General features: G+C 41.0%; 1 protein-coding gene and 1 long non-coding RNA gene across 2 annotated transcripts in view; one reads left to right on the top strand and one right to left on the bottom strand.

The window, feature by feature from the left end:
• Window positions 1-23,621, bottom strand: part of LOC110526177 (CD151 antigen) — a 60,711-nt gene that overhangs the window by 32,473 nt on the left and 4,617 nt on the right. The window contains exons 2-3 of the mRNA XM_021606855.3: window positions 16,712-16,808; window positions 4,338-4,529 (exon numbers count right to left, since the gene is read on the bottom strand). Coding sequence (XP_021462530.3) covers window positions 4,338-4,529; window positions 16,712-16,807 — 288 coding nt within the window. The 5' untranslated portion in view covers window position 16,808. The remainder of the gene's footprint in view (window positions 1-4,337; window positions 4,530-16,711; window positions 16,809-23,621) is intronic.
• LOC149982932 (uncharacterized) overlaps window positions 11,631-23,621 on the top strand; it is a 102,289-nt gene continuing 90,298 nt past the window's right edge. Inside the window, exons 1-2 of the long non-coding RNA XR_016496768.1 lie at window positions 11,631-11,763; window positions 12,113-12,174. This is a non-coding gene — a long non-coding RNA (uncharacterized LOC149982932). The remainder of the gene's footprint in view (window positions 11,764-12,112; window positions 12,175-23,621) is intronic.

The following is a 23,621-nucleotide window of genomic DNA, read 5'->3' as shown; positions in this document are numbered from 1 at the left end:
GCTCCCTAAAACACTTCTGCGAGCAGGCCTTTCTAATCGATCTGGCCCAGGTATCCTGGAAGGATATTGACCTCATCCCATCGGTAGAGGATGCCTGGTCGTTCTTTAAAAGTAATTTCCTCGCCATCTTAAATAAGCATGCCCCTTTCAAAAAATGTAGAACTAAAAACAGATATAACCATTGGTTCACTCCATACCTGACTGCCCTTGATCAGCACAAAAACATCCTGTGCCGGACTGCACTAGCATCGAATAGTCCCCGAGATATGCAACTTTTCAGGGAAGTCAGGAACCAATACATACAGTCAGTCAGGAAAGCAAAGGCTAGCTTTTTCAAACAGAAATTTGCATCCTGTAGCTCTAACTCCAAAAAGTTTTGGGACACTGTAAACTCCATGGAGAATAAGAGCACCTCCTCCCAGCTGCCCACTGCACTGAGGCTAGGAAACACTGTCACCACCGATAAAACCACGATAATCGAGAATTTCAAGAAGCATTTCTCTACGGCTGGCCATGCTTTCCTCCTGGCTACCCCAACAACTGCAACCCCTGAGATCCCTAAAGATTGGAAAGCTGCCGCGGTCATCCCCCTCTTCAAAGGGAGTGACACTCTAGACCCAAACTGTTACAGACCTATATCCATCCTGCCCTGCCTTTCTAAAGTCTTCGAAAGCCAAGTTAATAAACAGATCACTGACCATTTCGAATCCCGCTGTACCTTCTCCGCTGCGCAATCCGGTTTCCGAGCTGGTCAAGGGTGCACCTCAGCCACGCTCAAGGTATTAAATGATATTATAACCACCATCGATAAAAGACAGTACTGTGCAGCAGTCTTCATCCACCTGGCCAAGACTTTTGACTCGGTCAATCACCGTATGCTTATTGGCAGACTCAGTAGCCTTGGTTTCTCAAATGACTGCCTCGCCTGGTTCACCAACTACTTCTCAGAGTTCAGTGTGTCAAATCAGAGGGCCTGTTGTCCGGACCTCTGGCAGTCTCTATGGGGGTACCACAGGGTTACATTCTCGGGTCGACTCTTTTCTCTGTATATATCAACGATGTCGCTGCGGGTGATTCCCTGATCCACCTCTACGCAGACGACACCCTTCTGTATACATCTGGCCCTTCTTTGGTCACTGTGTTAACAAACCTCCAAACGAGCTTCAATGCCATACAACTCTCCTTCCGTGGCCTCCAACTGCTCTTAACCTTTTTGGGATAGGGGGCAGCATTTTCACTTTTGGATGAATAGCGTGCCCAGAGTGAACTGCCTCCTACTCTGTCCCAGATGCTAATATATGCATATTATTATTGGTATTGGATAGAAAACAATCTGAAGTTTCTAAAACTGTTTTAATGATGTCTGTGAGTATAACAGAACTTATATGGCAGGTGAAAACCTGAAAAAAAATCCAACCAGGAAGTGGGATATCTGAGGTTTGTAGTTTTTCAAAGCTTGGCCTACCAAATACACAGTGTCTATGGAGTCAAGTTGCACTTCCTACATTTCCACTAGATGTCAACCGTCATTAGAAACTGGTTTGAGGATTCTACTATAAAGGAGGGGCTCATGAGACCTGTTTGAGTCAGTGGTCTGGCAGAGTGTCTCAGGCTCGTGACGCACGCTCCCAACAGAGTTAGCTCTTGTTCCAGTGCTTTTCTTCAGACATAGGAATTCTCCGGCTGGAAGCTTATTGATGTTCTATGTTAAAAACATCCTAAAGAATGATTCCATACATCGTTTGACTTGTTTCTACGACCTGTAACGGAACTTTTCGAGTTGTCTGGACGAAGTGCTCGCGCCTCATGAAGATGGATTACTGGGCTGAAGTCGCTAACAACGAGTGGCTATTTGGACATAAATTATGGACTTTATGGAACAAATCAGTCATTTATTGTCGAACTGGGATTCCTGGGAGTGCCTTCTGATGAAGATCATCAAAGGTAAGTGAATATTTATAGTGTTACTTCTAACTTCTGTTGACTCAAATGGCAGATATTTCTCTGGCTGGATTGGGCTCTGAGCGCCGTTCTCAGATTATGCATTTTCCGTAAAGTTTTTTTGATATCTGACACAGCGGTTGCATTAAGGAGAAGTCTATATTTAATTCTGTGATTAACAGTTGTATCTTTTATCAATGTTTATTATGAGTATTTCTGCAAAATCACCGGATGTTTTGGAATCAAAACATTACTGCACAAGATTTTTGGATATAAATATGCACATTATCCAACAAAACATACATGTTACACAATACATGATGTTCTACGAGTGTCATCTCATGAAGATCATCAAAGGTTAGTGATTAATTTGAACTATATTTCTGCTTTTTGTGACTCCTATCTTTGGCTGGAAAAATGGCTGTGTTTTTTTGACTTGGCTATGACCTATCATGTTGTGCTTTCGCTGTAAAGCATTTATGAAATCGGACACGATGGGTAGATTAACAAGATGTTTATCTTTCATTTGCTGTATTGGACTTGTTAATGTGTGAAAGTTACATATTTCAAAAAATATATTTTTGAATTTCGCGCGCTGCCTTTTCAGCGGAATGTTGTCGAGGGGTTCTGCTAGCGGAACGCCTGCGCTAGAAAGGTTAAATGCTAATCAAACTAAATGCATGCTTTTCAACCGATCACTGCCCGCACCCACCCGCCCGACTAGCATCACTACTCTGAATGGTTCTGGCTTAGAATATGTGGACAACTACAAATACCTAAGTGTCTGGCTAGACCGTAAACTCTCCTTCCAGACTCATATTAAACATCTCCAATCCAAAATTAAATCTAGAATCTATTTCGCAACAAAGCCTCTTTCACTCACGTCGCCAAAGATACCCTCGTAGAACTGACTATCCTACCAATCCTCATCGACTTCGGCGATGTCATTCACAAAATAGCCTCCAACACTCTACTCAGCAAACTGGATGCAGTCTATCACAGTGCCATCCGTTTTGTCACCAAAGCCCCATACACCACCCACCACTGCAACCTGTATGCTCACGTCGGCTGGCCCTCGCTAGATATTCGTCGCCAGACCCACTGGCTCCAGGTCATCTATAAGTCTTTGCTAAGTAAAGCTCTGCCTTATCTCAGCTCACTGGTCACGATAACAACACACACCCGTAGCACGCGCTCCGGCAGGTATATCTCACTGGTCATCCCCAAAGCCAACACCTCTTTTGGCCGCCTTTCCTTCCAGTTCTCTGCTGCCAATGACAGGAACGAATTGCAAAAATCGCTGAAGTTGGAGACTTATCTTCCTCACGAATTTTAAACATCAGCTATATGAGCAGCTAACCAAATCGCTGCAGCTGTAAATAGCCCATCTAATCTACCTACCTCATCCCCATATTTTTCTTATTTACTATTTGCACACCAGTATTTCTACTTGCACAGCTATCACTCCAGTGTTACATTGCTAAATTGTAATTACTTCGCAACTATGGCCTATTTATTGCCTTACCTCCTCACACCGTTTGCGCACACTGTATATGGACTTTTTTTCCCCCTATTGTGTTATTGACTGTACATTTGTTTATTCCATGTGTAACTCTGTGCTGTTGTTTGTGCCGCACTGCTTTGCTGTATCTTGGTCAGGTCGCAGCTGTAAATGAGAACTTGTTCTCAACTGGCCTACCTGGTTAAATAAAGGTGAAATCAAAAAAACATCTATATTATTAATCACTACATTGTTGGGAAAGAGCTCTCAATGTAAGAATTTATTTTATATTTATATAGCCCTTCTTACATCAGCTGATATCTCAAAGTGCTGTACAGAATCCCAGCCTAAAACCCCAAACAGCAAGCAATGCAGGTGTAGAAGCATGGTTGCTAGGAAAAACTCCCTAGAAAGGCCAAAACCTAGGAAGAAACCTAGAGAGGAACCAGGCTATGAGGGGAGGCCAGTCCTCTTCTGGCTGTGCCAGGTGGAGATTATAACAGAACATGGCCAAGATGTTCAAATGTTCATAAATGACCAGCATGGTCAAATAATAATAATCACAGTAGTTGTTGAGGGTGCAGCAAGTCAGCACCTCAGGAGTAAATGTAGGTTGGCTTTTCATAGCCGATCATTAAGAGTATCTCTACTGCTCCTGCTGTCTCTAGAGAGTTGAAAACAGCAGGTCTGGGACAGGTAGCACGTCCGGTGAACAGGTCAGGGTTCCATAGCTGCAGGCAGAATAGTTTCATGTTGTGTTACAGTGTGGAGGATTGGGAGTTTGCGTCCTGGTTGGGACAGAGTTTCCACTTGTGTCACCCATGTGTGTGTGTGAGTGAATGCGTGAACGCGTGTTCATGTAAACGTCTGTGCAAAATTGAGGGTCAACACTTACCACTCTCAGCAGCCTCCTCTGCTCCTTGAAGGTGGCGCAGCAGCCCAGCACTCCAGTCACCATGACGATGGCCCCGGCAAGGATTAGGATATAGGCGGAGGCGGCGTAGGTCGCGGAGGAGAGCAGGCTGATGTAGTCGCTCTTCTCCACCAGCGTCCAGATACCCACTGCCATCACCACGCCCCCTGCCAGCTGGGAGGACAAAGTACAGAGGAAGAATTAGACACACAGGCTAGTAGGTAGTGGGCTGACACCGAAAACAGTGAAGTTGATCAACCTACGTCGAGGGAGGAGCTGAGTTTTTGTATTTGTTATTTGTATTTTTTTACCAGGTAAGTTGACTGAGAACACGTTCTCATTTACAGCAACGACCTGGGGAATAGTTCAATACGAGAGGGATGAATGAGCCAATTGTAAACTGGGGATTATTAGGTGACCGTGATGGTTTGACGGTTGGATTGGGAATTTAGCCAGGACACCGGGGTTAACACCGCTACTCTTACAATAAGTGCCATGGGATTTTTAATGACCTCAGAGAGTCAGGACACCTGTTTAACGTCCCACCCGAAAGACGGCACCCTACACAGGGCAGTCACCAATCGCCCTGGGGCATTGGGATATTTTTTAGACCAGAGGAAAGAGTGCCTCCTACTGGCCCTCCAACACCACTTCCAGCAGCATCTGTTCTCCCATCCAGGGACTGACCAGGACCAACCCTGCTTAGCTTCAGAAGCAAGCCAGCAGTGGTATGCAGGGTGGTATGCTGCTGGCTACAACAATGAAATATTCTTATGATTACTGTAAAATTTGTTGTCACCTTCAATTCTTGCAAAAAGGTACATTTAAGAAAGTATATCTCAAAAGTCTTCAGGTTATTTTGCAAACTGCTGAACTTGGAACCAATTAGAACTCCTGCACATACCCCTCTTGATGAAGGCAGCCAAGATGTTAACACAGCCTCTGATGTGCTTTCAGTGTGTTAAGAGGATCTAACGTTAGCTCCCAAAGACTGAAATTAGATAAATATCGGTTTTCGAGTGCACTTGAAATATGCAGCATGCAATATGAACGGTCTTGATCATATGGAGTGTTAACAATTGAAAGCTCGCCAATGTTACAGTTGACTACACTAGCCTAGCCAGCTAATACTGTAAATGTCAATGTGCCTGCTCAGGAAGCTAGTGTTTCATTAGCTATCTCTGTAAGTGAATTCAATAAAGAATCATGCTTTGGCAAGGTTGTCTGATTTCAAGGAACTAGCTGCAGCCTTAAATAAACATCCAATCAAATAATTAGCATAGAAACCCAGATATACAGAGCATTCAGAAATTATTCAGAACACTTTACTTTTTCCACATTTTGTTACGTTACAGTCTTATTCTGAAATGGATCAAAATACATGTTTTCCTCAATCTACACACTATAACCCATAATGACAAAGCGAAAACAGGTTTTTCAAAATGTACCTTATTTACATAAGTATTCAGACCCTTTGATATTAGACTCAAAATTGAGCTCAGGTGCATCCTGTTTCCATTGATCATCCTTGAGATGATTTTACAACTTGATTGGAGTCCACCTGGGGTAAATTATATTGACTGGACATGACGTGATGATTGGCATATATAATACACTGCTCAAAAAAATAAAAAGGGAACACTTAAACAACTCCAAGTCAATCACACTTCTGTGAAATCAAACTGTCCACTTAGGAAGCAACACTGATTGACAGCTCATCATCCAGGATGGCACATCAATGCGAGCTGTGGCAAGAAGGTTTGCTGTGTCTGTCAGCATAGTGTCCAGAGCATGGAGGCGCTACCAGGAGACAGGCCAATACATCAGGCGACGTGGAGGAGGCCGTAGGCGGGCAACAACCCAGCAGCAGGACCGCTACCTCCGCCTTTGTGCAAGGAGGAGCAGGAGGAGCACTGCCAGAGCCCTGCAAAATGACCTCCAGCAGGCCACAAATGTGCATGTGTCTGCTCAAACGATCAGAAACAGACTCCATGAGGGTGGTATGAGGGCCCGACATCCACAGGTGGGGGTTGTGCTTACAGCCCAACACCGTGCAGGACGTTTGGCATTTTCCAGAGAACACCAAGATTGACAAATTCGCCACTGGCGCCCTGTGCTCTTCACAGATGAAAGCAGGTTCACACTGAGCACATGTGACAGACGTGACAGAGTCTGGAGATGCCGTGGAGAACGTTCTGCTGCCTGCAACATCCTCCAGCATGACCGGTTTTTATTTTATTTTATTTTTTATTTTACCTTTATTTAACCAGGCAAGTCAGTTAAGAACAAATTCTTATTTTCAATGACGGCCTGGGAACAGTGGGTTAACTGCCTGTTCAAGGGCAGAACGACAGATTTGTACCTTGTCAGCTCCGGGGTTTGAACTCGCAACCTTCCGGTTACTAGTCCAACGCTCTAACCACTAGGCTACCCTGCCGCCCCGTTTGGCGGTGGGTCAGTCATGGTGTGGGGTGGCATTTCTTTGGGGGGCCGCACAGCCCTCCATGTGCTCGCCAGAGGTAGCCTGACTGCCATTAGGTACCGAGATGAGATCCTCAGACCCCTTGTGAGACCATATGCTGGTGTGGTTGGCCCTGGGTTCCTCCTAATGCAAGACAATGCTAGACCTCATGTGGCTGGAATGTGTCAGCAGTTCTTGCAAGAGGAAGGCATTGATGCTATGGACTGGCCCGCCCGTTCCCCAGACCTGAATCCAATTGAGCACATCTGGGACATCATGTCTCGCTCCATCCACCAACAGACTGTCCAGGACCACAGACTGTCCACAGACTGTCCAGACTGTCCAGGAGTTGGCGGATGCTTTAGTCCAGGTCTGGGAGGAGATCCCTCAGGAGACCATCCGCCACCTCATCAGGAGCATGCCCAGGCGTTCTAGGGAGGTCATACAGGCACGTGGAGGCCACACACACTACTGAGCCTCATTTTGACTTGTTTTAAGGACATTACATCAAAGTTGGATCAGCCTGTAGTGTGGTTTTCCACTTTAATTTTGAGTGTGACTCCAAATCCAGACTTCCATGGGTTGATAAATTTGATTTCCATTGATAATTTGTGTGTGATTTTGTTGTCAGCACATTCAACTATGTAAAGAAAAAAGTATTGAATAAGAATATTTCATTCATTCAGGTCTAGGATGTGTTATTTTAGTGTTTCCTTTATTTTTTTAGCAGTATATATATATATATATAGGTCCCACAGTTGACAGCGCATATCAGAGCAAAAACCAAGCTATTAAGTCAAAGGAATTGTCCGTAGAGCTCAGAGACAGGATTGTGTCGAGGCACAGAACTGGGGAAGGGTACCAAAACATTTCTGCAGCATTGAAGGTCCCTAAGAACACAGTGGCCTCCATCATTGTTAAATGGAAGAAGTTTGGAACCACCAAGAACCGTCCCAGAGCTGGCCGTCCAGCCAAACTGAGCAATTGGGGGAGAAGGGCCTTGGTCAAGGAGATGGGAGAACCATCTCTGCAGCACTCCACCAATCAGACCTTTATAGAGTGACCAGACGGAAGCCCCTCCTCAGTAAGAAGCATATGAGATCAGATCATGAGAAACAAGATTCTCTGGTCTGATGAAACCAAGATTGAACTCTTTGGCCTGAATGCCAAGCATCACATCTGGAGAAAACCTGGCACCATCCCTATGTTGAAGCATGGTGGTGGCAGCATCATGCTGTGGGGATGTTTTTCAGCGGCATGGACTGGGAGGCAGTCAGGATCAAGGGAAAGATGAACGGAGCAAAGTAGAGAGATCCAGAGTGCTCAGGACCTCAGACTGGGACGAAGGATTTCCTTTCAAACAGGACAATGACCCTAAGCACACAGCCAAGACAACACAAGAGTGGACAAGTTTCTGAATGTCCTTGAGTGGCCCAGCCTGAGGCCAGACTTGAACACGATCGAACATCTCTGGAGACCTGAAAATAGCTGTGCAGCGACGCTCCCCATCCAACCTGACAGAGCTTGAGAGGATCTGCAGAGAAGAATGTGAGAAACTCCCCAAATACAGGTGTGCTAAGCTTGTAGCGTCATACCCAAGGCGGCTGTAATCGCTGCCAAAGGTGCTTCAACAAAGTACTGAGTAAAGGGTCTGAATACTTACGTAAATGTGATCAGTTTTTTATTTTTTTTATACATTTGCAAAAATATCTAAAAAACTATTTTTGCTGGGGTATTGTATGTAGATTGATGGGCAAAATGTTATTTAGTCCATTTTAGAATAAGGCTGTAATGTAACAAAATGTGGAAAAAGTGAAGGGGCACTGCATGTTAGAATCAGTGGTGGAAAAAGTACTCAATTGTTATACTTAAGAAAAAGTAAAGATACCTTAACAGAAAATCACTTAAGTATGACTTGAGTAAAAATCTAACAGTGTTTGGTTTTATGTATACTTAAGTATCAAAAGTAAAAAGTATAAATCATTTCAAATTCCTTATATTAAGTAAACCAGACAGCACCATCTTCTTGTTTTTATTATTTACGGATAGCCAGGGGCACACTCCAACACTCAGACATCATTTACAAACTAATGTGTGTTAAGGGAGTCCACCAGATCAGAGGCAGTAGGGATGTTTTCTTGATAAGTGCATGGATTTTACTATTGTTCTGGCTGCTAAGCATTCAAAATGTAATGAGTACTTTTCAATCTCAGAGAAAATGCATGGAGTAAAAAGCACATAATTTTCTTTAGGAATGTAGTGAAGTAAAAGTTGTCAAAAATATAAAGAGTAAAGTACAGATACCCCCAAAAATGACTTAGTACTTCAAAGTATCTTTACACCACTGGTTAGAATGGAGGTTTAAAAAAATGACAACTGCATAAGCATATTAGCCAATACATATAGCATACCATGCAATAAAATATTTTCTAAAAATTGTTGTACAATGGGCTCTGCAATAACCCGAGTTTGATTTCTAAACCAGATGAGTCCTCAAATAGCAGCTACCCAATACCATGGTGGGCATGCATAATGCTGGATGCATTGGAATATAAGGAATAGAGAATGATAAAGACCCTGTAGGATTATAAGAAAAAGCAGCTAGAAAACTACTGTTTAAGTATCAAATACTAAATGTTCATTGAATGAGTACGTTTACATGCACACAAATAATTTGATACTAAACGGATTATGGCAGTAGGCTGGTTATGGCGTTAGTCATGTAAACACCGCACTCTGCTTATCTTAAAATCGGCATACGGTCATATTCGAAGTAAGCATGTGCTGATTAAAAAGTGTTTTTCTGAGCAATCTTTCGAATTATTAAGACATGTAGATGCCTTAATCAGAGTTATAGCGGTGTATTTGATCTGTGTATGTTTGAGCACAAGCACTGTGAGCTTCAAAAAAAGTACAGAAAAACTGAAAGTATGCATCATAGAAATAGTTTTCACATACAAACTTTATACAGGTCTGAACTCAAGAATCAGATATTCTTCACAAAAATAACATGGTCGTATTGGTAGAACGTTTCTGATTTCAGACGTGTCCATGTAAACAGGATTATTAGGGAAATCGTTCTGCTGGCAAAGCATGTAAATGTTTAAATCGAAATTATAATAATCTGACTATTCGCACTATTATTGTGTTCATGTAACCATACTCAATGTGAGTATATTTAGGTGTTTTAAATGAATAACTTTCCGACTAACATTCTAAAAGTTGACGCTGCCAAAATCTTGCCAACCCATTCCTTATTCTACTAACTATGACTGTGAGACATGTTTTCCATAACATACAGTACCAGTCAAAAGTTTGGACACACCTACTCATTCCAGGGTTTTCCTTTTGGTCTACAATGTATGGTCTACATTGTAGAATAATAGTGAAGACATCAAAACTATGAAATAACACATATGGAATCATGTAGTAACCAAAAAAAGTGTTACATTTTTTACATTTGAGATTCTTCAAAGTAACCACCCTTTCCTTACCACCCTTAATGAATACAATAAACCATGACAGCAAAGGAATGTAGTTTGAGTTAGAAAATGAACATCCTGAAATCATCCTACTCCAACTATTGACAGGGATAATGTGTTTTTTTCTTATTTGTCAGTATGAATGAAATTAGACGGTCCTGCCTTGATGAATGACTGTATTAGCTTTACACTACTTGTCCTGCAGATTTCTTTAGTCTTAAATTATTACTTGGAATAGACTGATATCTGAAATGGTCCTTGTCCCTGAATGACATGCTAGCTAGTGATAAAGCCCCAGTACCTTCAGAAAGTATTCATACCCCTTTATTTGTTCCACATTTTGTGTTACAGCCTGAATTCAAAATGGATTAAATAATGAAAGTGAAAACATGATTTTAGAAATCTTAGCAAATTTATTGAAAATTAAATATGGAAATCTCATTTAGATAAGTATTCACATCCCTGAATCAAGACATGTTAGAATCACCTTTGTCGTTTACAGCTGTGAGTCTTTCTGGGTATGTCTCAAAGAGCTTTGTACACCTGGATTGTGCAATATTTGCCCATTATTCTTTTGAAAGTTCTTCAAGATCTGTCAAATTGTTTGTTGATCATTGCTAGACAACCATTTTTAAGTCTAGCCATAGATTTTCAATCTGATTTTAGTCAAAACTGCAACTCAGCCACTCAGGAACATTCACCATCTTCTTGATTTTTTATACTGAAATATTTCCCAGTCCTTAATTAACCTCTTGAACCTATAGGGGCGCTGTGTCATTATTGGATAAAAAGACGTGCCCGTTTTAAGCGCAATATTTTGTCACGAAAAGATGCTCGACTATGCATGGAATTGACAGCCTTGGAAAGACACAACTCTGACGTCTCCAAAACTGCAAAGATATCTGTGCGTGCCCCAGAACTAATGCAACAGGCGAAACCAAGATGATGTTTCATACAGGAAATGCCCTGGATTCTGAAGGCGCTGTGTTCCAATGTCTCCTTATATGGCTGTGAATGCGCCAGGAATGAGCCTGCGCTTTCTGTATATTCCCCGAGGTGTCTGCAGCATTGTGACGTGTTTGTAGGCATATCATTGGAAGATTGACCATAAGAGACTACATTTACCTGGTGTCCCGCCCGGTGTCCTGTGTGCGTAATCAGTAAGTCCATGCGCGTTCCATTTCTTCAGAATTGAAAGTAAACTGCCACGATGGATTTTATCGTCGATAGATATGTGAAAAACACCTTGAGGATTGATTCTAAACATCGTTTGCCATGTTTCTGTCGATATTATGGAGTTAATTTGGAAAAAAGTTCGCGTTTTAATGATTTTTTTTTTTTTTCTTACCCAAACGTGATGAACAAAACGGAGTGATTAGTCGACACAAATAATATTTTTTGTAAAAACGGAACATTTGCTATCTAACAGAGTCTCCTCATTGAAAACATCTGAAGTTCTTCAAAGGTAAATTATTTTATTTGAATGCTTTTATGTTTTTTTGTGGAAAATGTTGCATGCTGAATGCTAGGCTTAATGCAATGCTAGGCTATCAATACTCTTACACAAATGCTTGTTTAGCTATGGTTCAAAAGCATATTTTGAAAATCTGAGATGACAGTGTTGTTAACAAAAGGCTAAGCTTGAGAGCAAATAGATTAATTTCATTTCATTAGCCATTTTCATGAATAGTTAACGTTGTGTTATGCTAATGAGCTTGCTGATAGATTTACACAATCCTGGATACAGGGTTTTTTTCGTAGCTAAACGTGACGCAGAAAACGGAGCGATTTGTCCTAAACAAATAATCTTTCAGGAAAAACTGAACATTTGCTATCTGAGAGTCTCCTCATTGAAAACATCTGAAGTTCTTCAAAGGTAAATGATTTTATTTGAATGCTTTTCTGTTTTTTTGTGTAAATGTTGCCTGCTGAATGCTAACGCTAAATACTACGCTAAATGCTACGTTAGCCATCAATACTGTTACACAAATGCTTGTTTTGCAATGGTTGAGAAGCATATTTTGAAAATCTGAGATGACAGTGTTGTTAACAAAAGGCTAAGCTTGAGAGCTAGCATATTTATTTCATTTCATTTGCAATTTTCATGAATAGTTAACGTTGCGTTATGGTAATGAGCTTGAGTCTGTATTCACGATCCCGGATCCGGGATGGGGAGATCAGAAAGGTTAATGTTTACAACCATACCTATAACATGATGCAGCCACCAATACACTTGAAGATATGGAAAGTGGTACTCTGTAATGTGTTGTATTCTATTTGCCCCAAACATTACTCTTTGTATTCAGGACAAACAATTAATTGCTTTGCCACATTTTTTGCAGTATTACGTTAGTGCCTTGTAACAAACAAGATGCATGTTTTAGAATATTTTTATTCTGTAGAGGCTTCCTTCTTTCCACTCTGTCAGTTAGGTTAGTATTGTGGAGTAACTATAATTTTGTTAATCCATTGTCAGTTCTCCTATCACAGCCATTAAAACTCTGTAACTGTTTTAAAGTCACCGTTGGCCTGGTGAAATCCCTGAGTGGTTTCCTTCCTCACCGGCAACTGAGTTAGGAAAGTTATCTTTCTAGTGACTGGGTGTATTGACACAATTTCCAAAGTGTAATTAATAACTTGAACATGCTAGTTGTTGTAGTTGTTGGGTGGCTTCACTGCAAGTATATTGTATGTTTTGGATTCAATAAAATAAAAACAACTTTCCCATACTCAAAGGGATATTCAATGTCTGATTTTTTGAACCCATCAAATAAAAAATACTTTACCTGAGAAGTCGGCGGGAGATAACTCTTGAGCATGGATAACGTGATTGGCAGATGTTTTAAGCAGAGATAGTACCATGGATAGTACACAATGCAATGCTTGATTGGTTTACAGTTTAGTACTCGGCTGCCAATCGACTAGACAACATTTTTAAACGTGTATTTTTCCATATATTGACACCTCCTATGTGTTTTAATCAAATCAACTATATTCACTGAGCTTGTCTGATGCTTTAAGCACACTCTTTAACTAAATAATTAAGACACACAAATGACTAGAGGGAGTCCAACCAGCAATTGATTTGATTGCTTTTAAGCTATGGATGAGAAAGTTTACTTAATTTCCAAAAGTTTAAGGTCAGTTGTATGCTGCTTAACGATCTATTAATAACAGCAAGGGTTGCATTAAATAGGCTCAATATTTTTTACTGATACATTTGCTAATATTCAATTCATACGCACATAAAACAAACAAAAGCATTCACTTTGAGAATTGATAGGCTACATATAGGCCATTCATATATAGCTTATGCACAGCATAGTTCAATTTATCGAATCAGTTGTTTTCTTGCGCAAACCGTGAGCAACACCTGTCAAACGCAGATATTTCTCTGAAAACACAGGGATGTTGATTCGTCCGGGGCTAGAATAACTGCAGGTAATAGCTTGTCATTCATTGCATAATGCTTGGTGCTCACGGAATCAGTAGGCTATTAACCAAACACTCAAACAGGCAACAGAAGCAGGATGTCTTATTTATGTAGATATAGTGATGATTTATAAAGACCAGCCACATTAAACAGTTAGGCTATTGATTATAGACCTAATAAAGTTGGAATTTCCTCTCTCTTCACTTTTCTTAGACAATAAGGCAAGGGTTGTTTTCTCATGTCCTCGACTTTTTTGTCCTTAAGCCATTTTGCCACAACTTTGGAAGTATGCTTGAGGTCATTGTCCATTTGGAAGACCCATTTGCGACCAAGCTTGAACTTCCTGACTGACGTCTTGAGATGTTGCTTCAATATATCCACATTATCGTCCTACCTCATGATGCCATCTATTTTGTGAAGTGCCCCAGTCCCTCCTGCAGCAAAGGACCCCCACAACATGATGCTGCCACAGCAGTGCTTCACAGTTGGGACAGTGTTCTTCGGCTTGCAAGCCTCCCCCTTTTTCCTCCAAATATAACGATGGTCATTATGGCCAAACAGTTCTATTTTTGTTTCATCAGACCAGAGGACATTTCTCCAAAAAGTACGATCTTTGTCCCCATATGCAGTTGCAAACGGTAGTCTGGCTTTTTTATGGCAGTTTTGGAGCAGTGGCTTCTTCCTTGCTGAGAGGCCTTTCAGGTTATATCAATATGGGACTTGTTTTACTGTGGATATAAATACTTTTGTACCTGTTTCCTCCAGCATCTTCACAAGGTCCTTTGATGTTGTTCTGGGATTGATTTGCACTTTTCGCAGCTATCATCTCTAGGAGACAGAACGCTTCTCCTTAATGAGCGGTATGACAGTTGCGTGGTTCCATGGTGTTTATGCTTGCGTACTATTGTTTGTACAGATGAACGTGGTACCTTCAGGCATTTTGAAATTGCTCCCAAGGATGAACCGGACTTGTGGAGGTCTACAGTTGTTTTTCTTAGGTCTTGGCTGAGTTCTTTTGATTTTCCCACGATGTCAAGCAAAGAGGCACAGAGTTTGAAGGTAGGTCTTGAAATACATCCACAGGAACACCTCCAATTGACTTAAATTATGTCAATTAGCCTATCAGAAGCTTCTAAAGCCATGACATCATTTTCTGTAATTTTCCAAGCTGTTTAAAGACAGTCAATTTAGTGTATGCAAACTTTTGACCCACTGGAATTGTGACACAGTGAATTATAAGTCAAATAATCTGTCTGTAAACAAATGTTGGAAAACTTACTTGTGTCATGCACAAACTAAAATGTCCTAACCGACTTGCCAAAACTATAGATTGTTAACAAGAAATTAGTGGCGTGGCATGGTTGAAAAACAAATTTTAATGACTCCAACCTAAGTGTATGTAAACTTCCGACTTGAACTGTACAATTTCAGTAGCACGTCTCAGACAGATGGACTATGCCATCCCCATGGCCTCCACAATGGATCAGTCCACTACTGCCCGACTAAAGAAATCTTGGTCGACCAACAGCCTATTGACCAAACAATTGACCAGCCGACTAAATGGGGTGAGCCCTACAAATAAGTAAAAACCACTTCCTCCCTTGACATAGATCAATCATCTCAAAACTAAAGCAGATAGCTTGCTACATACAGCCCACCACCTACAGTGGGAAACAAATGAACCACTGCTACCTTCAATTCTTATAGGCAATCATCCTTATGCAATATTAAACACTGTGGAACTGTTCCCATGATGTTAATGAAGATGGCAGTACTTGGTGTGTATTCTTCTTTAAACACAACATTACAGGCCTATATCAACTTAGAAAATACATCACCATCCACAGTTTGAATATGATGAAAAGCGGTTAAATCGACCGTATACTACATTTACACTTGTACATCAGTATATGTTGCAGCACTGCACCAAAAAAATGTGTCCCCGTGCCAACTCAATCACTTACACAGCTACTGATCTCCTTGTAATGCAAGGTCATTCATTCACTAAGAAGGGAGCAGAGGAGATGGGCAGCTATACACTCAATGTGAATGACATTCAGTCTGTGAAATATACACAAACAGTCAGTCATGCTGATGTTTATATACTGTAAGGCTGTTCCCGACCTTTCTCCTCCCACTGCTCTTCAAAGATTCCGCCATTAAGCTCCTAAAGTTGTCGGTAACAGGTTACACCAGCGGTCGGCAACCTTTTCCATTTGGAGTGCCAAGTTATCGTACAATTTCTACTTATCTGCGTGCAAGTTATGATTTTCATATGCACATTTTAGTAGAACACTTTCATTTATTTTATAATAAAGTCTTCATATCTCAAAATCATTGACGTGTTAATCAAAATCCTATCAATGACGTGATAATCAAAATCTTAAATGAAAACGATTCAAATCTTAAAAGTAATTTCTATTGCCATTTCCAATATGTAAAAATAGCCTACATAAAGCCAACAAATAAAAACATTGCAGCCCGCAGGTAGAAAATATCCTGATAAAAATAAATATCCTATAAATCACATTGGCTACGCATGGCCGGTCTTCAAGGAACTTGCAACATTGTAAAAAATATTCTGGGCTATCAGAGAGTTTCCTGCACCAGTGAGGTCTGGACAGCGAGACACAGCTGTAGAATATTTGCACAAGGGATAAGAATAAGTAATGTTACAAGTTTAGGGGAAAACATGTATTTTAGCATATGTAGCAGCCTAGGAGGGCTAGATTATTAGGTTTGCATTAGCAGACACATCTTTTCTGAGATCTGTATTAGGACAGCTGCCATCTCCCACAGTGTGGCAGACTAGCCGTTCAGTCTAGCGGTCTGGGAAGCACAGTTGTGTGATAGGGAATGTGGGATGGAATGCCTGGTGGTGTTGTGTTGGTCTGTGGACACCAGAAAGATACAAAAACCCATATATCTCAGAGGAGTTGTCCTCCCAGCATGAAAGTCACATGCAGGCAGACAGACTCACCCAGAAGAGGAAGTTGAATGTGAATAGGAGATACTTCAGACAGACGGTCCCGCATGTTTCCTTCTTCTCGTCGTACGCTGTCGCTGGTGCCCCCATGCTGCAGGAGAAAGAGAGAGGTGGGTTTGAAAGGTTCAAATAGTTAACCTTATATATGTTGTTGTTTGTTTTAGGGCAAGTTTCCCTGACACAGAATAAGCCTATTTTTGCTATCACAGATTGTTCTGGCAATTCTCAAATAAAAACTTAATTGGAGGAAGGATGTTTAACATGCTTTTTACTAGTGGTGCAACGATCATAAAACTCACGGTTCGGATCTTATCACGGTTTTGAGTCACAAATCGGCTAATTTTTCAGATCAGCAAAATAAAAGAGACAAATATAACTTTGCTTTCCATTTATTACAGCGAGGAACTTTTCTATGTTTAAAAAAAATCTTAAAACAGTCCATACTCAACTGTTAAATTAAAGTGCAATGAGGCATGATACCTTCTTCCTTTGAACAATAGTGAATTAAAAATAATCTGTGTCCACATCAAAAAAAAGAAAGCAAAGCAGACTTGAGCTTATAACCTCTAATTATTTTTCATAGAACTATAATTGTGGCAATAACATTTAACAAAAAACATTATTATTCCAAATCTAGATGATTCTAATAGCAATAGCATAGACTAAGATTAGACTGCAGTATATTTATTATTTAAGTAATTCACTCTCATTTTTTAACCTCTTCAGTGGCCACAATCTCAGTGGTAAGAACGATCACTGTATGTCCTCTGGTGTAGGGCAGGGTCTAGGTGAGACAGGGACTTTAACCTTGGATCCAGTGCAGTAGATCTATGAAGGTAGTCCTGTACATTAGGGGGGTACCCTGGGGTTCAGGTCCTCTCTATAATGGCAGCCTTGACATCTTTAGTGATGGTGCCGTCGTCCTCACTTGGGGCCATGGATTGTAGAATCCTTGTTTTCAGAGGTAGGACCATGGACACAGACGGTGCAGTTGCAGTGCTCAATAGAGTTGTAATCGTTTTGAGGGGTTTGAGCACCTGGATGACCTCCTCTGCCACTTTCACGTCATCGTCAGACAAGGTGACGATGTCTTTACTTTTTTTTTCAGGGTCCTGTCTGTCAGTGCAGAGTATACAGCTGCCTGCTGCTCAAGATAGAGCTCCAAAATGTCATAAGTGGAGTTCCATCTTGTTGTGAAATCGTGTATGAGCTTGTGGGTCGGTAGCTGTAGAATTTCTTGCTTGGTCTTAAGCACACGAGCGGCTGTTATGGGTCGGTGGAAAAAGGAAACCACCTTCCTGATCCTCCCAAGGAGGCGGTCCATCTGGTTCACTGAGATTCCCCCTTGGGATGCTAAATTGATCACATGTGCAAAGCAACCTATCTGTGGTCCCAGTACAGCTTCAATCACTGCATTTACTTGGTTTTTGGCATTATCTGTGGTGATTGGAATATTGCTATTGGGCCTCTCTAGCTTCCACTCTGCTACTGCTCCGAGCAGTACCTGTGACAGATTTGTGCCTGACTCTCGTGCCTGTAGCACCGGACTTCACATCTCCCATTCCTCTGTGGTGTAGTGAGCAGTCACACTGACATAGCTTTCCGTTGCCCTGGAGGTCCACCCGTCTGTGGTGAGAGCAACAGAGGATGCCTTGGATAATTTTTCGACAATTTATCTTTTCCTGTTCATAAAGATCTGGCATGATCTTCATACTGAAGTGGGTGCGTGAGGGGCATTTCCTAGCATGGCTCAAGCACTTTCACCATATTTTTAAACCTTTCATTTTCCACAACAGATTATGGCCTCATGTCTGCAGCGATAAACATCAATAGATTTGGTGATGGCTTTAGCCCAGTCTGATTCTGCAGCAAAGGACTGCTTAAAAGCCGCGGGGAGAAGTTGTTAGGTCTTGGCTGAGTTGTCTCCTGTCACTGACACACTAGGGTGATGATGCTTTAAATGTGTGGCCATGCTCGATGTATTTCCATGATCATACACCTTTCTTGTGGCACAACGCCTACACACCGTAGTGGTGTTGTCCACCACCCTTCTTCCGTCATCATATTTGACAGTGAAGCCAAAATGCTCCCATACATGACTTAAATGAAGAGGGAGGCTTTTCCAGTACTTCAGCTCCTCCGCTAGCCATGGCTGTCACTGTTCTTTTTTATTCTTTGCTTTTTGCAACGCAACTGCTTAAAAAACATTTTGAATCAAACTTCAGGCTTTAGAGCAAAACACAACACGCATCTCTTATCTTTAACTTTTCACTGCAACTCTGCATCGAGATGTAGGGAATTATTACTTTAAAAAGTAACAGAGGCAGTAAAACTGTATTTCACACGATGATGGTTAAACTTTGCAATTGATTTGCGGTTCACGTGCGTGCCGAACCGTGGGGGTGATCCGTACGGATCACGGACCAACTACAGTCCATACACCACCACTTTTTACAGTGCCTTGCAAAATAATTCATCCCCATTGGTGTTTTCCCTATTTTCGCCAACAGCCAATGAAATTGCAGGGCGCCAAATACAAATCAACAGAAATCTCATAAATAAAATTTCTCAAACATATAAGTATTAGGCACCATTTTAAAGTTAAAATTCTCGTTAATCCATCCAGTGTCTGATTTCAAAAATGCTTTACAGTGAAAGCTCCATAAACGATTATGTTAGGTCACCACCAAGCCACAGAAAAACCCAGCCATTTTTTCAGCCAAAGAGAGGAGTCACAAAAAGCACAAATAGAGATAAAATTAATCACTAACCTTTGATGATCTTCATCAGATGACACTCATAGGACTTCATGTTACACAATACATGTATGCTTTGTTTGATAAAGTGCATATTTATATAAATATTCTCATTTTACATTGGTGCATTACATTCAGTAGTTCTAAAACATGCGGTGATTGTGCAGAGAGGCACATGAATTCCCAGAAATACTCATTATAAATGTTGATGAAAATGAAAGTGTTATGCATGGAACTTTAGATACACTTCTCCTTAATGCAAATCCAAATCCTTAACGCTGTGTCAGATTTCAAAAACACTTTACGGAAAAAACATAATCTGAGTACGGTGCTCAGAGCCCAAACCAGCCAAAATAAATATCTGCCATGTAGCATTCTAAATATTCACTTACCTTTGATGATCTTCATCAGAATGCACTCCCGGGAATCGCAGTTCCACAATAAATGTTTGTTTTGTTCGATAATGTCCATCATTTATGTCCAGATAGCTTCTTTTGTTAGGGCGTTTGGTAAACAAATCCAAACGCGTGTTCAGGTCCAGTCGGACGAAAAGTTCAAAAAGTTATATTACAGGTCGAAGAAACTTGTCAAACTAAGTATAGAATAAATCTTTAGGATGTTTTTATCATAAATGTTCAATAATGTTCCAACCGGAGAATTCCATTGTTTGTAGAAAAGCAATGTAACGAGAGATACCTCATGTGAACGCGCGTGACTGAGAACGAGGCTGCTGCCAGACCTCTTAGTCAAACAGCTCTCATTCGCTCCCACTTCACAGTAGAAGCCTGAAACAACGTTCTAAAGACGGTTGACATCTAGTGGAAGCCTTAGGAAGTGCAACATAACCCATATCCCATTGTGTATTCGATAGGGGCTGAGTTCAAAAACCACAAACCTCAGATTGTGTTCTTCCAAACAGGAAGTGGGCAAAGAACATAACACACACAACTTTCAGTTAATTTCAGTTAGTTTGTGTTTATATCAACTTAAATCTTAACAAAAAACATTTATGCTCGTGTTCTTAAATATTACTGATATCAACACACTATCCCGATGTTTCAATGCAAATTGGGGTTAAAGGGTAAATTGACCCAAAAACACTTCTGGGCCCTTTATAACACTTTTATAACACTTGTTTAGACTTATGGATGCCACCCGTTAGATAAAATACCAAACGGTTCCGTATTTTATCTAACGGGTGGCATCCATAAGTCTAAACATTCCTGTTACATTGCACAACCTTCAATGTTATGTCATAATTGTGTAAAGTTCTGGCAAATTAGTTCGCAATGAGCCAGGCGGCCCAAACTGTTGCATATAAATCAAAAAAAAAAATCAAATCAAATCAAATTTTATTTGTCACATACACATGGTTAGCAGATGTTAATGCGAGTGTAGCGAAATGCTTGTGCTTCTAGTTCCGACAATGCAGTAATAACAAGTAATCTAACTAACAATTCCAAAACTACTGTCTTGTACACAGTGTAAGGGGATAAAGAATATGTACATAAGGATATATGAATGAGTGATGGTACAGAGCAGCATAGGCAAGATACAGTAGATGGTATCGGGTACAGTATGTACAAATGAGATGAGTATGTAAACAAAGTGGCATAGTATAGTATAAAGTGGCTAGTGATACATGTATTACATAAGGATACCGTCGATGATATAGAGTACAGTATATACGTATGCATATGAGATGAATAATGTAGGGTAAGTAACATTTATATAAGGTAGCATTGTTTAAAGTGGCTAGTGATATATTTACATCATTTCCCATCAATTCCCATTATTAAAGTGGCTGGAGTTGAGTCAGTGTCAGTGTGTTGGCAGCAGCCACTCAGTGTTAGTGGTGGCTGTTTAACAGTCTGATGGCCTTGAGATAGAAGCTGTTTTTCAGTCTCTCGGTCCCAGCTTTGATGCACCTGTACTGACCTCGCCTTCTGGATGATAGCGGGGTGAACAGGCAGTGGCTCGGGTGGTTGATGTCCTTGATGATCTTTATGGCCTTCCTGTGACATCGGGTGGTGTAGGTGTCCTGGAGGGCAGGTAGTTTGCCCCCGGTGATGCGTTGTGCAGACCTCACTACCCTCTGGAGAGCCTTACGGTTGAGGGCGGTGCAGTTGCCATACCAGGCGGTGATACAGCCCGCCAGGATGCTCTCGATTGTGCATCTGTAGAAGTTTGTGAGTGCTTTTGGTGACAAGCCGAATTTCTTCAGCCTCCTGAGGTTGAAGAGGCGCTGCTGCGCCTTCTTCACGATGCTGTCTGTGTGAGTGGACCAATTCAGTTTGTCTGTGATGTGTATGCCGAGGAACTTAAAACTTGCTACCCTCTCCACTACTGTTCCATCGATGTGGATACCCTGACTCTGCATGCAATGAACGCAAGAGAAGTGACAATTTCACCTGGTTAATATTGCCTGCTAACCTGGATTTCTTTTAGCTAAATATGCAGGTTTAAAAATATGTACTTGTGTATTGATTTTTTTTTAAAGGCATTGATGTTTATGGTTAGGTACACGTTGGAGCAACAACAGTCCTTTTTCGTGAATGCGCACTGCATCGATTATATGCAACACAGGACACGCTAGATAAACTAGTAATATCATCAACTATGTGTAGTTAACTAGTGATTAATGATTGATTGATTGATTGTTTTTTTTATAAGATATGTTTAATGCTAGCTAGCAACTTACCTTGACTTTTTACTGCATTCGCATAACAGGCAGGTTCCTCGTGAAGTGCAATGTAAAGCAGGTGGTTAGAGCGCTGGACTAGTTAACCGTGAGGTTGCAAGATTGAATCCCCGAGCTGACAAGGTAAAAATCTGTTGTTCTGCCCCTGAACAAGGCAGTTAACCCACCATTCCTAGGCCACCATTGAAAATAAGAATGTGTTCTTAACTGACTTGCCTAGTTAAATAAAGATGTAAAAAAAAAAATCGTACCCCCCCAAAAAACGGCCAAATCTGTGTCCAAAAATACCGATTTCCGATTATGAAAACTTGAAATCGGCCCTAATTAAATCGGCCATTCCGATTAATCGGTCGACCTCTAGTCAAGTCCAGACCTGCCCTTTCCTCCTCCTTCTGCCAGCCTTCTCTCTCTCCCACACACAGGCCGTAACAGAGTGTACTAGTCTAAGCTTTCTGTAACACTAATATAAGAGCCTTCTCTACTGTAAGTTCACTGCCTTCTCTACACCGCTCATGCACACGCACACACACACACAACTGCATTAATACAAAATGCAAGACAGCCTTCTCTAGCCTACTGTAACACTGCAAGTCAACTTGGCCGGCCAGCCTGTGGTAGACGTTACATAGCAAGCAAAAGCTGTGGAAAGAAGACGTATTTGCAAAGTGCTGTACTGAACAGTTTGAATGGGCTTATATTCACCATAACAGTGATCACAGCAGCATCATGCGTTCTCATGCTGCATGATCTGACCATTACCGTCTTATACTGTGAGAGTGCATATTTGATTCCTGCGGCAAATAATATATTTAGAATCATGTTATAAAAGGTCATATCTAGAACATTATCTTATTATGTTAAACGTACAGTAGCCAAAGCTATTTCTTGTGGAATAACTTTTCTGGCATCTCATATAGAGAAGTCCATATGCAGCAACTCATTAAGTTCACCATGCTTACATTTGGCATTAGGAGACAATGTAGGTTACTTCATCAAGAATTCATGGTTTTACAGTGTGTGTAGGCCTATATTTGTGTGGGGGTCTGTCGACTGAACCTGCCCGGTGACTGTTCACCATCTGTTAGGGTGGGCCCCATTAGTGTGTCCCTGTCAATTAAATTCAAACAATCCTTTGACAGGAACTCATCATTGTATTATGTACATAAACGGAGTCGCTGAGTAAAGAAAACAACGTGCACAGGAGGAGGACAACACACTAAAGAGGTCAAACTTAAATCCCAAATCTGAGATACAAAATCATAAAGGCTCTTTCAATATACAGGGTTCAACACATTGAAAACATACAGTACAGGTCAAAAGTTTGGACACACCTACTCATTTAAGGGTTTATCTTTATTTGTTCTATTTTCTACATTGTAGAATAATAGTGAAGACATCAAAACTATAAAATAACACATATGGAATCATGTTGTAACCAAAAGAAGAG

Source organism: Oncorhynchus mykiss, chromosome 6 (genome assembly GCF_057628025.1).
Source record: "Oncorhynchus mykiss isolate SJ-2025 chromosome 6, ASM5762802v1, whole genome shotgun sequence".
Taxonomy (NCBI): Eukaryota; Metazoa; Chordata; class Actinopteri; order Salmoniformes; family Salmonidae; genus Oncorhynchus; species Oncorhynchus mykiss.
The sequence above is the reverse complement of the archived record's forward strand: the minus strand, read 5'-3'. Positions and strand labels throughout refer to the sequence as shown.